The sequence below is a fragment of the Bufo gargarizans genome, chromosome 4 (genome assembly GCF_014858855.1).
Source record: "Bufo gargarizans isolate SCDJY-AF-19 chromosome 4, ASM1485885v1, whole genome shotgun sequence".
In the NCBI taxonomy this organism is placed as follows: Eukaryota; Metazoa; Chordata; class Amphibia; order Anura; family Bufonidae; genus Bufo; species Bufo gargarizans.
Genome location: NC_058083.1, coordinates 469081541 through 469096809, shown reverse-complemented (window position 1 = coordinate 469096809; position 15269 = coordinate 469081541). Strand labels below are relative to the sequence as shown.

General features: G+C 42.8%; 1 protein-coding gene across 1 annotated transcript in view; it reads left to right on the top strand.

Annotated features, from left to right (window-relative positions):
- Nucleotides 1-14491, top strand: part of KIF16B (kinesin family member 16B) — a 327221-nt gene extending 312730 nt beyond the window's left edge. The window contains exon 26 of the mRNA XM_044289350.1: nt 12793-14491. Within this exon, the coding sequence (XP_044145285.1) occupies nt 12793-12951 (159 nt within the window). The 3' untranslated portion in view covers nt 12952-14491. The remainder of the gene's footprint in view (nt 1-12792) is intronic.
- Nucleotides 14492-15269: the final 778 nt, after the last annotated feature.

Below are 15269 nucleotides of genomic sequence, written 5' to 3'. Positions count from 1 at the left end.
ACTCTCTTATTTTGCTAGTAGTGTAAAACGTTGCAGATTTCCTGCATGTGGTTTCACAACGTGTGAACATCTCCTACAGTAACCTGCAGGTCTGTGGGGGGAGTCTGGTTCCCCATATCTGCTCTGCGGATCTGTCAGAAGAAGCAGGCTGTTTTATAAAAGCATGTGCCTGCAGATCATCGACAGACTACAGAATATTATACTACTGCATATATAAAGTACTGACGTTATATATACGGATACAAGATTCTGTGGTTAAACCAACTTTGAAATAATTGTTCGGTCGATTCGCTTACGTCAAAGATTAAGTTGGTCAATTATCACTATAGAAACCAGGGCCTAAGAAAAAATAAAGCAAAAGAAAAATCCTTGAAGCCAACTAAAGAGTTCAGTATTTGAGAATTTTGTAGTGTCCCATATCACGTATCTTGGGGAAATTAAATTAGGCCGGAATGCACTGGCGAGTGACTTCTCTAAAATCAAGAATCAATAACAAGTTAGCTAAATGCCGGGCAGGCTGAAGCGTAGCTGCATGCTCTGCTTTCCTCTCACATCTAAACGATTGAATGGCTCCCTTCTCATTTCAGCCTCTTCAGTAAACTTCTAATGATCTCAATTGCAGTGTCAGGGGGGGTCACGCAGCCTGCCTGACAACTGTCTCTTCTCGTCTACCTCTTTAGATTGTTTCTGAACCTTTTAGATCGTTTTTGAACGTTCCCATATCTATCAATGTGCTTCACTGCCCACATAACTAAACAACCGGATTCTCCACCCAACGAGAGCAAAAGCAAGCAGCATTGCAGAGAGCCCTTAGAATATAAATTTCATAGAGTAACTGATTTTCTCTTTCTTTAGAGGGTTTTTTTTTTTTAACCATGCTTTTTTCTATAGAAAACTGTTTGACGGATTACACAATTATAACATGGCGAATATAAAACTCCCACTTATGTACATCCGAAACATTATTGTTTGTCACGCTGGCAGTCCGTGCCCTCCGCGGTCTTGCTGTCCCGGTTAGGCACGGACGTCGATCTGCTCTCCCTATATGAATTGGGATTTATCACGTCTGATATGGCAGGTAACGGACGTGCGGCACAGAGGGTAGGGGTAGGAAAGTACCCTTTCACTAGGGAGAGGGAGGAGTGGTGACCCCCTAGCACTGGCACCTAGCTGCCCTGGCTGCTAACCCGTACTCTGATCATGTGCCTTGTCCTTGGCTTACCCTGAAATAAGCCCTAGGTAGTGACTAGGGAGCACTAGTCCTCGCCACTGACAACTAGGGTAACAACAGGGAACAGACAAACAACAGAAACACAATCCCTGAAGGGAGACAACAACTGGAGTGAACCGGAGATCCAACAGCACCAGTTCCAACACTTCCACAGCAATTTCAACTCCACCAGAGGTCAAAATAGAATATCTGGAAGGAAGGTCTATATCTGGCAACAAGGGAAGCAGAAAGGGAGAATATATAGTAGCTGGGAGTGGCTGACAGATAACAGCTGAAAGGAAAAGCTACAGATTCCTAAATGGGACAAAAAGGATCACAAACCTAAGCAGAAAAACCTGGACCGGAATCCATTCCCACCACTAGGTCATGGAGCGATCTCTTGAAACCAAGCGAGTAGCCACCCGCTGCGACCTTCTGACCCCAGGCACAACAGAGTCAGCGATAGGTCATGACACCCTTGTGACAGGATTAGAGCTCTGTGAACTTTCCTTTAGCACTGAGAGTGTTAATGCTTTCCCCCTGCCCCTGTCCAGGTGCTGGTTAAGTTACTGATCAGTCTCCCTGTTTAGCTGGGCTGTGGTTCCACCTTCTCAGCTTTGAGGTTATTCCTCGCTAGTAACCAGTGAAGATGATCTCGTCTAGATATCCGTGTACCAAACCTTGTTTGTCTTCCAATTCCTCTCCTTGCAGCCTGCCCTGACCTTGGAACTGTGACCTGTATTACCCTAGTATTCAGCCTGCCCTGACCTTGGAACTGCTATTTGGAATACGCAAGTACTTAGCCTGTGCTGAGTATTTGACTGTGTTCAGACTACGCTTTTGCCTGTGTCCTTGGTGCTTCGTACTAGTGTCTCAGGACTACTCCAGGAGGTTGTGGCCTGGTTGGTTCCTTGTGGCGAAGTCCAGATCCCTGTACAGGGGTTAAAGGGTGAATACCAGGGATCCGCCAGGACAACGCCCTTAGGTTTAGCCCTAAGCCAAACTGGTTGTTACGACCAAAGGATGTGGATCCTCTGGATCAGCTGATAGAGGACTAGGAATTAGCCTAATATTACTGTCTCTGAGTCAGGACCCTGGTGTTTGCACCAGTCAGCCAGAACACAGCTAACTGCAGCAGTGTGTACAGAGTCCAACAAAGACAGAGTAAAGGAACAGATGATCTATACAAAAGTCACTTGCAATAAAGGCAAAACAAAGTTCAGAGTAAGGCTACTTTCACACCTGCGTTAGGTGCGAATTATTCAGGCTGCCCTGACCTTGGAACTGCTATTTGGAATACGCAAGTACTCAGCCTGTGCTGAGTACTTGCGTATCTGCTACCCTGCAGTGAGGTAACGGACCCGATACTGACACTGGTTAGTTAGCACAGTCCAACTGTCCGTAACTGTTTACATTACACTGTGGGCTGACTGGCATTTTCGCTACTCAGCAAAGTGACTGACCTACTGCAGTGTTTACACAAGACTGACTGACCTACTGCAGTGTTTACACTGGACTGTGACTGACCTGCTGCATTGTTTACACTGGACTATGACGGATTCTTTGCAGTGTTTACACTAGACTGTGACTGATTCCTTGCAGTGTTTACACTGGACTGTGACTGATTCCTTGCAGTGTTTACACTGGACTGTGACTGATTCCTTGCAGTGTTTACACTAGACTGTGACTGATTCCTTGCAGTGTTTACACTAGACTGTGACTGATTCCTTGCAGTGTTTACACTAGACTGTGACTGATTCCTTGCAGTGTTTACACTGGACTGTGACTGACCTGCTGCAGTGTTTACACTAGACTGTGACTGATTCCTTGCAGTGTTTACATTAGACTGTGACTGATTTCTTGCAGTGTTTATATTAGACTGTGACTGATTTCTTGCAGTGTTTACATTAGACTGTGACTGGCCTACTTCAGTATTTACACTAGACTGTGACCTATGCGGTGTTTACACTAGACTGTGAAAAACCTACTGCAGTGTTTACACTAGACTGTGACTGACCAGCTGCAGTGTTTACATAAGACTGTGACTGATTTCTTGCAGTGTTTACACTAGACTGTGGCTGACCTACTGCAGTGTTTACACTAGACTGTGGCTGACCTACTGCAGTGTTTACACTAGACTGTGGCTGACCTACTGCAGTGTTTACACTAGACTGTGGCTGACCTACTGCAGTGTTTACACTAGACTGTGGCTGACCTACTGCAGTGTTTACACTAGACTGTGGCTGACCTACTGCAGTGTTTACACTAGACTGTGGCTGACCTACTGCAGTGTTTACACTAGACTGTGGCTGACCTACTGCAGTGTTTACACTAGACTGTGGCTGACCTACTGCAGTGTTTACACTAGACTGTGACTGACCTACTGCAGTGTTTACACTAGACTGTGGCTGACCTACTGCAGTGTTTACAATGCACTGTGACTGTCCTACTGCCGTATTTACACTAGACTGTGACTGACCTACTGCAGTGTTTACACTAAACTGACTGACCTACTGCCGTATTTACACTAGACTGTGACTGACCTACTGCAGTGTTTACACTAGACTGTGACTGATTTACTGCAGTGTTTACACTAGACTGTAACTGACCTACTGCAGTGTTTACACAAGACTGTGACTGATTTCTTGCAGTGTTTACACTAGACTGTGACTGACCACCTGCAGTGTTTACACTACACTGTGACTGACCACCTGCAGTGTTTACACTAGACTGTGACTGACCACCTGCAGTGTTTACACTAGACTTACTGACCTACTTCAGTGTTTACACTAGACTGTGACTGATTTACTGCAGTGTTTACACTAGACTGTGGCTGACCTACTGCAGTGTTTACACTAGACTGTGACTGACCACCTGCAGTGTTTACACTAGACTGTGACTGACCACCTGCAGTGTTTACACTAGACTGTGACTGACCACCTGCAGTGTTTACACTAGACTGTGACTGACCACCTGCAGTGTTTACACTAGACTTACTGACCTACTTCAGTGTTTACACTAGACTGTGACTGATTTACTGCAGTGTTTACACTAGACTGTGGCTGACCTCCTGCAGTGTTTACACTAGATTTTTCTGACCAACTTCATTGTTTACACTAGACTGTGACTGACCTACTGCAGTGTTTACACTAGACTGTTACTGACCTACTGCAGTGTTTACACTAGACTGTGACTGACCTACTGCAGTGTTTACACTAGACTGACTGACCTGCTGCAGTGTTTACACTAGACTGTGACTGACCTCCTGCAGTGTTTACACTAGACTGTGACTGACCTCCTGCAGTGTTTACACTAGACTGTGGCTGACCTACTGCAGTGTTTACACTAGACTGTGGCTGACCTACTGCAGTGTTTACACTAGACTGTTACTGACCTACTGCAGTGTTTACACTAGACTGTGGCTGACCTACTGCAGTGTTTACACTAGACTGTGACTGACCTACTGCAGTGTTTACACTAGACTGTGACTGATTTACTGCAGTGTTTACACTAGACTGTGGCTGACCTACTGCAGTGTTTACACTAGACTGTGACTGACCACCTGCAGTGTTTACACTAGACTGTGACTGACCACCTGCAGTGTTTACACTAGACTGTGACTGACCACCTGCAGTGTTTACACTAGACTTACTGACCTACTTCAGTGTTTACACTAGACTGTGACTGATTTACTGCAGTGTTTACACTAGACTGTGGCTGACCTCCTGCAGTGTTTACACTAGATTTTTCTGACCAACTTCATTGTTTACACTAGACTGTGACTGACCTACTGCAGTGTTTACACTAGACTGTTACTGACCTACTGCAGTGTTTACACTAGACTGTGACTGACCTACTGCAGTGTTTACACTAGACTGACTGACCTGCTGCAGTGTTTACACTAGACTGTGACTGACCTCCTGCAGTGTTTACACTAGACTGTGACTGACCTCCTGCAGTGTTTACACTAGACTGTGGCTGACCTACTGCAGTGTTTACACTAGACTGTGGCTGACCTACTGCAGTGTTTACACTAGACTGTTACTGACCTACTGCAGTGTTTACACTAGACTGTGGCTGACCTACTGCAGTGTTTACACTAGACTGTGACTGACCTACTGCAGTGTTTACACTAGACTGTGACTGACCTACTGCAGTGTTTACACTAGACTGTGGCTGACCTACTGCAGTGTTTACAATGCACTGTGACTGTCCTACTGCCGTATTTACACTAGACTGTGACTGACCTACTGCAGTGTTTACACTAGACTGTGACTGACCTACTGCCGTATTTACACTAGACTGTGACTGACCTACTGCAGTGTTTACACTAGACTGTGACTGATTTACTGCAGTGTTTACACTAGACTGTGACTGACCTACTGCAGTGTTTACACAAGACTGTGACTGATTTCTTGCAGTGTTTACACTAGACTGTGACTGACCACCTGCAGTGTTTACACTAGACTGTGACTGACCACCTGCAGTGTTTACACTAGACTGTGACTGACCACCTGCAGTGTTTACACTAGACTTACTGACCTACTTCAGTGTTTACACTAGACTGTGACTGATTTACTGCAGTGTTTACACTAGACTGTGGCTGACCTCCTGCAGTGTTTACACTAGATTTTTCTGACCAACTTCATTGTTTACACTAGACTGTGACTGACCTACTGCAGTGTTTACACTAGACTGTTACTGACCTACTGCAGTGTTTACACTAGACTGTGACTGACCTACTGCAGTGTTTACACTAGACTGACTGACCTGCTGCAGTGTTTACACTAGACTGTGACTGACCTCCTGCAGTGTTTACACTAGACTGTGACTGACCTCCTGCAGTGTTTACACTAGACTGTGACTGATTACTGCAGTGTTTACACTAGACTGTGACTGACCTCCTGCAGTGTTTACACTAGACTGTGACTGACCTCCTGCAGTGTTTACACTAGACTGTGACTGACCTACTGCAGTGTTTACACTAGACTGTGACTGACCTCCTGCAGTGTTTACACTAGACTGTGACTGACCTCCTGCAGTGTTTACACTAGACTGTTACTGACCTACTGCAGTGTTTACACTAGACTGTTACTGACCTACTGCAGTGTTTACACTAGACTGTGACTGACCTCCTGCAGTGTTTACACTAGACTGTGACTGACCTCCTGCAGTGTTTACACTAGACTGTGACTGACCTACTGCAGTGTTTACACTAGACTGTGACTGACCTGCTGCAGTGTTTACACTAGACTGTGACTGACCTGCTGCAGTGTTTACACTAGACTGTGACTGACCTCCTGCAGTGTTTACACTAGACTGTGACTGACCTACTGCAGTGTTTACACTAGACTGTGACTGACCTACTGCAGTGTTTACACTAGACTGTGACTGACCTACTGCAGTGTTTACACTAGACTGTGACTGACCTCCTGCAGTGTTTACACTAGACTGTGACTGACCTCCTGCAGTGTTTACACTAGACTGTGACTGACCTACTGCAGTGTTTACACTAGACTGTGACTGACCTACTGCAGTGTTTACACTAGACTGTGACTGACCTACTGCAGTGTTTACACTAGACTGTGACTGACCTACTGCAGTGTTTACACTAGACTGTGACTGACTGTATGTTTAATGTAAGCTATATTCTACTGTGTAGCAACACAGTAACTGTTGTGCAGCCCTGCTTTTTAGCACAATTGTAATTCATACTATGTTGGATGGCCGAATACATTACACATGTTCTTTTTGCTGACCACAATTAGTAGTATCCTGAGGATGGTGCCGTGGTGTTTCACCTCTATATGAGATAAACAAGTTTATTTGTACAAAAGACCAGTCGCAGTGCTGTGATCATGTTTGCTTCTCTACAGTACAAAAATCGTTTTTTATCAGGTATACAAGGGTGGGCAACATAAAATTGTAGATGTTTTCCCACAGTTGGTCTCATTTACAGACTAGCTTTTATTTTCCAGTTGTCCTTAACCATGCCTTGTTGGTGACTTTTTTAAAACCATTTTAGAGACTACAATTTTGGTTCCACATTGAATGCATTTTACATCTTTGTAGAATCCTATAAGTAGAAGTGGCCATTCACATTAGATACTAGTTGGTTGATGGTTGAAAAGCAGTTAAACGATCATTTGGTGAACAAACAGTTCTCATACACATTTTAGTCCATATTGGCCATTACTGTTGTTCAAACTGGCCATATATGTTCAATGAAACTGCGCAATGGACGAAAGATCTGGAAACGTCCTTTCAGAGAAAGGTCTTTCTTTGAACAAAAGATCTTTCATCTGATTATCAGTTGAAAATATCAAACACTATTTCTATTCCGAAGATGATGGTCTTTCATTGGTCAGCTAAAAAAATAGTTCACTGTTAAATTTCACCTTAAGAATGATCGTTTTGGTTGGAATTGTCCTTCTTGATCACTTTTAGGGCTCATGCACACAAACGTATTTTGTTTCCATGTCCATTCCACTTTTTTTTTTCCGGATTGTATATGCACCAATTCATTTCAAAGGGTCCGGCAAAAATGCAGACGGCACAGTGTTCTGGCCGCGTCCGTATGCCCGTTGCGTAGCCCCGCAAAAAAGATAGAACTTGTCCATTTTTTTGGACAACGGTAGGCGTTGTTAGAATGGATCTGTAAACAAAAACAAATGCAATACGAACGTCAGCCGTATTTTTTGCAGATCCCTGTTTTGCGGACCGAAAAATACATAGTTGTGTGCATGAGCCCTTAGGGTGCATTCACACAACCGTATGTATTTTGTGGTCCGCAAAAGAAATTGGGTTACATATGTGTGACTTTCGTGTTGCATCAGTTTTTTTGCAGATCCATTGTAACAGTGTCTATCCTTGTCCTCCAAACAGACAAGAATAGGATATGTTCTATCTTTTTTGCGGGGCTACGAAACAGACATATGGATGCAGATAGCACACGGTGTGCTGTCTGCATTTTTTGCAGACTCATTAAAATGAATCGGTCCACATCCTATCTACAAAAAATGCGGATCGCCTGTGGACCAAATTTACGGTCATGTGAATGCACCCTTAGGCTTTCCTCACTCTTCTGTTCCGTCGGGTTTCTATTGCTTACTTATGTGCATGTCCACCTTTAGGCTCTACTTACACTTCTGTTCCATCAGGTTTCTATTGTTTACTGGTAGCCAGAATAAAGTATCATTCTGCGCAGTTTTGCTCAATATGAAGTAAAAAAGTAGAATGCACCAATTATACAGTAGGTCACAGATCAGTGGGGGTTCTACTGCTGGGACTTATCACAGATGCTATACTTGTCTATTCACAGCGCTCCCATGGATATGAATGGAGCGGAGGCGTGCATTTGTGACCAGACACTCCGTCCATTTCAGGGGGCTTCCCCAGGGTACGGTGCCTTCTCATGATCAGCGGGGGTCCCAGCAGTAAGATCTGATAGTTATCCCTTATGCTGTGGATAGGGGATAACTTGTTATGAGTGGAATACCCCATTTAAGCAATGCTGCTTTCATAATTTGAATTAAAATGTAGAGCGATTAGCAGATTAGCAGGTATCGAAACCAGGACTACGTGGGTGCTTAGCTGGGGGCTGGCTATTCGTCAAGACAAGTAAAAAAAAAGATGAGTCAAATATAAGAAGTTGTCAGGTGGACACCGAAACGCGTCTGCACACATTTGTATTGAGGACGCTGCAGCGTACCCCAGTCCACAACACTGCCGAGGCAGAGAGACACAATCAGCTGTGGTGAGTAGAATTACTGCACGTCTGCATTACCCAATCTGAGAAACACAGATGATTGGGACTGGGGACAAAAAGTGGCAGTGAGCGATATCCACGTCTGGACACAAACTTGTATTAAGGACCCCCATCCACAACACTGCCGAGGCAGGGAGACACAGCCAGCCAAAGAGATACAATCAGCCACGGTGAGTGCGGCTACCACATGTCTGCATAACCAAATCTGGGCAATACAGCTGACTACCACAAGTGCGGCCACCGCACGCCTGCATAGCCCAATTGGGGAAACACAGCTGAATATTTTAAGTGCACTACCTGACAAGATATCCGACAGCGCAGCATCTCCTCCATCCTAAAAAGGAGCACGCGGCCCCGCTACTTCCCCTTTAACCTACGACTTAACATCAGTCTTCAGAAAGAAACGAAAACCACGAGTAACCGCAGATACAATATACCACTTTGCTCCCTACAACTACAGTGTATAATTAATACTCTATGGATGATTGAAAGCCCTATACCTGTGATGGCTAACCTCTGGCACTCCAGCAGTGGTAAAACTACGACTCCTAAGTTGCACAATTGCTTGGCTGTTTGCAGAACTCCATAGAAATGAATGGAGCATGCTGGGAGTCGTAGTTTCACCACAGCTGGAGTGCCGGAGGTTAACCATCACAGCCCTATACTGATCCCACAATGAGACATACGTATGGTTTAGGGATCAATTACAATGACCCAGCTGTTATTTATACTGCTGCTCCATATTTTTAATATGGGTTTTTTCAACTTTCTCCATAAAAGGCCTTTGTATTTACTATCTATAGTCCTACTAGACCCATTACCGCGAGGGGCCTGCGGGTAGAAGGTACTTGTTGGTTATTATCATTTATGATGTTTTTGATGTTTTATTATAGGTTGTAACGTAATAAATCTTTTATACTCATCTGAATAAGCGATAGTATAAAATTCCTCCTCTATATAGCAGGGGGGTATATCAAGACCAAGGGGAGTCAACTAACTTAATACACATGATCCTCACAATCTAGCGACTACACAACTTCATCACAATGTTGCATTCTGTTGTCAGACAGTGTGAGTGCCAGCTATATAATTTATATTTGCTTTCAAAATGTATAGCATTTTCCTGAGTTGTTTGGTTTTCTGCTGCATTTTTGAGAGATTTAGTGCAGTTTCTGGCATAAGGAGTACACATCACTGAATGCAAATCCACCTATCAAGCTCTGCAGAGACACTGAACCAGCAGGAGGCTGTTAGGAGTCCTAAATTAACAAGACATCACAAAGCAGCTGTAAATAAAATTGGGATTTAAGACAAGCAGTAACTCAAGTAGAAGAAAGTTTTCTCGACTTAAACTGTACAATGAGGCTATAATGTGAATTTACCCACGTGCAGCTGTATCCTCTGCAGAAACGGTATCCGCATATTCAGTAATTAGCTGCTCACAAATTCTAGGCCAGGTCATTCTTGTACTTTTCAGAATTCATACTTATCAGTCATTCTAGCTTTTCTTTTTTTTTAATCTGGGCACAGGGTTTTAAGGATGATTCATGTCAAACACTTTAGTAGCTGCTTGCCAAGGCCATTCCAAAAGATGACAAGCTGTCACTGCTGGCCCGAACTGCGTGGTAAATTCAATTCCTTTGTTGTCATTTGTGAATAGCGGTGACTTGACTTGTCTTGATTTGTGCTTGCAAGGATTGATCCATCACTAGTCGGACCTGTCTGGATATTTACAGTGGGCTTTGACTTAAAGAGGGCAACTTTCTGAAGACAAACAGAACCTCAGCCCCTTCAATATTTTATGGGCTATAAAAGTGAATACGTTTCCACATTACATGAAAGGTGAACATGCCAGTTATTACAGCGAAGTAAAATCCATCATATGAATGGCATTTTTTGCGGCTTTGTAAAAATGGTGTACCTAGATGTTAAAAAGGTTTCCGAGATATTTTTGTTTACTGATGACTTATCCTTTAAGTCATCAGTGTATGATTGGTGGGGGTCCGACGCCGTTCAATTGTTTGAGAAGGCAGCAGCGTTTGCAGTAGCGCAGCGGCCTTCTCTCAACTCACCAATTGTATAACGGATGTGCTTGGTATAGGAGCTCAGCCCCATTCACTTCAATGAGGCTGAGCTGTGCCAAGGCCAAGTGACCAATGAACTTGACATCACACGGCCTAGCAGAATCTGCTGTGATTGGTGAGGTAAGAGAAGGCGGTAGTGCTACTGCGAGCGACTGGTACCTTCTCAAACAGCTGATCGGCGATGGGAGGGGGTGCTGGGCATCCCAGGTGTCTGTGCCACACCGATCGGATACTGATGACCTGTCCAGAGGATAAGTCATCTGTAAAAATATCTCAGAAAACCGCGTTAACCTTCACTGATGCAAATATCTATCTTAAAAAAAAAAACATTGCCAGAGTGTTTTTATTCACAAGATATTATATAATATATTAGGTCTGTCTGCTAAATTTAAGTAAGGGTACTTTCACACTTGTCTTGTAAAGATCCGGCAGGCAGTTCCGGAAATCCGTGTGCAAACGGATAGCATTTGTAGACGGACCTGGATGCGGATCCGTCTCTCTGGTGTAATACGGAAGAAACGGATCCGGTATTTATTTATTTTTTAACATTTTTAAAGGCCTGCGCATGCGCAAACCGGAAACCTGTATCAGTTTTGCCGATACACTTGGTGCCGGATCCGGCATTGATGCATTTCAATGGAAAATAATGCCGGAAGTGTTCCGGAATTTTGGATGGAGAAAATACCGTAAGAGTGACTGAACTGAAGACATCCTAAAGCATACTGAACAGAATGCTCTCCATTCAGAATGCATCAGGATAAAATACTGGAAAACTTTAACGCAAGTGTGAAAGTACCCTTAGGGTGCATTCACATCAGTGTTTAGCTTTCCGTTCTTCTGATCAGTCAGAAGAAGAGAGAGAAAAAAAAAAAACAGGAGCCAGTAAAAAAACGGATACTGTTGCATCAGTTGTCATCCGTTTGAGACATTTCCGTCTTGAGATCTGTTTTTTTACACGGGAAAAAACTGCATGCAGTACTTTTGTTTCCAACAAAAAAAAAAATGGATCTTAGACTCAAATGGTTCAAACGGATGGCAACTGATGCCTTTCTCTCCCTCTTCTTCTGACGGATCAGAAGAACAGAAAGCTAAACGGTGATGTGAATGCACCCTAAGCGCAGTGTAGAGTACTTATCTATAGATCCTGAATGAATAATTAACCACACTTTTATTTTCATAAAATAGATGGTTACGGTGTTTATAATGATTTGTTTTTCCTATAGTTCCAGATATGTAATTATTTGACCCACAAATTCAATAAATGCCATGGCCACCAGGGTTGTAGGTAGTACTACCTACAACGGAAGACTCTGAGTACTAATTTTCCTTCTTGTGTTGCCTTCAGTGTATACACTGGGAGAGAATTTGCACTACATTTGATTTACATGATAAATTATTAAATGTTCTACTGTGTGCCAATAGAATACGCAGATTTTACTGACCCAGCTTTATGATATATTCATCTAAAACATGTCAATGACCCTTGAACATCTATTCAAATTTCAATAAAATAGGTTCCTGATGTACCCAAGAGTATGTCTACCAGCCAGTAATTATTCATTGCCAAAATACCTTGTAAAAGAAACTAGAAGGCCAGTGTTCACCTTATGTCTTGAAGCACATTTTGGGCACAAAACAACTGTTAGCTCAGACATTTCCAAATGTCCTTTTCTCGAAAATTATAGTAATTCAGATTTTAATTTTAACATTGTTATTTTGTTTCCTCTCAGAAATACCTCCGAAATTTTTTCTCTGTGATGCTGAAGTCTCCCACATCTCCTCTGCATATCGATAAGGTCAGCCTGACCCTTTCCAAGCATACGATCTGCGAGTTCTCACCTTTCTTCAAAAAAGGCGTTTTTGACTACAGCAGTCATGGTACCGGCTAAGAATGGAAACAAGCGTGCCTTTCTGTATATAGAGTGTGAAGAAAAGCAAAAAAAAAGCCACAAAGACATAATGTTTCTACAATGAACACATTGCACTTCCATATACTTTTTATAGCACAATGTATTTTGGCACCTCGAATGATTGCTTTGCGGATGTCTGTAGCATGGAATAATTGTAGTGTGGTCAGAAACAACTCGACTGATCATCGGCCTTGAAGCTTCGGGAGATGGGGTTACTCAGCAGATAAGATGCCTAAACCTGTTTTATGTCTTAGACTATTATTTATTCCACGAATATATCACTAATCTTAACATATGATTGGACACCCACTACAGTTCGATATTGGGTGGGCATTCTTACTGCAAATTTGATGTTATCACTTACTGTAACTAAATGCACAGTTATAGAAATAATTTGTATATATATATATATATACATTAAGGGCTTTTTTTTTTAGTTCACCAGGCAATAAAAGAAACTTATCTTACCTTTTATACTTATAGGAAACCTTGGAACCTCAACCCAGCCGTACACTGCTAACAGATCCTGATGTTTTCACTTTGTCCTTCTGACAATCTATAAGGATTGTCTGCATTCGTTATTTGTCCCAGTTAATAAATTCACTGGATGGATCTGGTTTCATGTTAAATTCAGATTTTCCATCTAAATATTCGTGCTTGCGGTTTCTAAGCACATATGGGGTGAATTTATTATTTGTGGTGGTTTTGGTGTCTTTCTTTGCTTTGTGAGGATGCGCCAAGTTTATGAAATTGTTCACAGTAATAATGTATTTAGTGCAAGTGCGATGTGTTGTACACCTATGTCTGTAGAAGTACACTACGGGGTTGCCTGGTGTGGAGATGCAACTTTTTTAAAAGTTGCACATCATAAATGAGACTTAAAGGTGTTGTCACCTGAAGTCCTGACCTACTTTTCACTCCACTTCTAAAAGTGGCAAGGTTGGCCAAATTTCCCCAAAATATGCACCAAACGTTGCACGCAGGCATCACTTGCCACTTTTTTATGCCACAAAACTGGCATGGCAGACTTGATAAATTCTCTCATAGAATCTAGAAATCTTAGAATAGACCATTAATAGAGGTTAATTTACAATGGAGGGATCTTTTTGGCAGCAGCTAGTCTTAAGCTGGCCATACACTTGAGAGAGCTGTCGACCAAACACTTCCTCTCACCTGATGTAGTCGAATGGTCATGCAAGTCTTCCTTTTCTCCCCTTTTAATGAAAATGTGTTCATGTCATATAAAACATATAATAATCAAATGTAAACCTAGCTGTGAAATATATAAATAGATTTTGCTAGCCTTACACATTACAGACCAGTTTTGGAGTGCTTTCACACTAGCGTTTTTGCTGGATCCGGCAGGGTTCAGTAAAAACACTTCCGTTGCTGATAACACAACCGTCTGCATCCATTATGAACGGATCCAGTTGTATTATCTTTAACATTGCCAAGACGGAAAGTCAATGGAGGACGGATCCGTTTTCGATTGTGTCAGAGAAAACGGATCAGTTCCCATTGACTTGCATTGGGGGTCATGATGGGATCGGTCTTGCTCCGCATCCCAGGACGGAAAGCAACCTACAACATGTTGCGGTTTGCTCTCCAGTCTGGGAACGCAACTAAACGGAACGGAATGCATTTTGGAACATTCCGTTCTGTTCAGTTCAGTTTTGTCCCCATTGACAATGAATAGGGACAAAACTGAAGCTTTTTTTTCCGGTATTGAGACCCTATGACGGAACTCAATATCGGAAAACTTAAACGCTAGTGTGAACGTAGCCTAAGCCACCAGCATATCCTTCTGCAGCAGGGGTTTAGGATCTCAAACCTGCCCATCCCTTAAGAGTATAGTAAATGAAGATGCCAGTTACTGCGAGAGGGGTATGTGATTCATCACCAGTGGTATTGGGCACATGCACATGGTATGTGCATTTTACCAAGAATGGTACACCTCCCTTCACTGTGCATGCCTTTTACATCAGGTGCAATCACAGTGAACAAGGCTTACTGTCCTTGGCCTAATTTACATGCATCCCATTCCACTGGAGATTCTGGACTCATTACCCAGTAAGTTATATCTTCACGTACCGTATTTTTCGCTGTATAAGATGCACCTGACCATAAGACGCATCTAGGTTTTAGTGGAGGAAATTAACAAAACATTTTTTTATCAAAAGTAGAAATGGAACGAGGGGCACTCAATAACTAGAGGCGTATGGACATCAATACAAACAAGCAGGTATTGAAAAATGTCACTCTTATAAAATGGCATATGACATAGGATCATACAAACA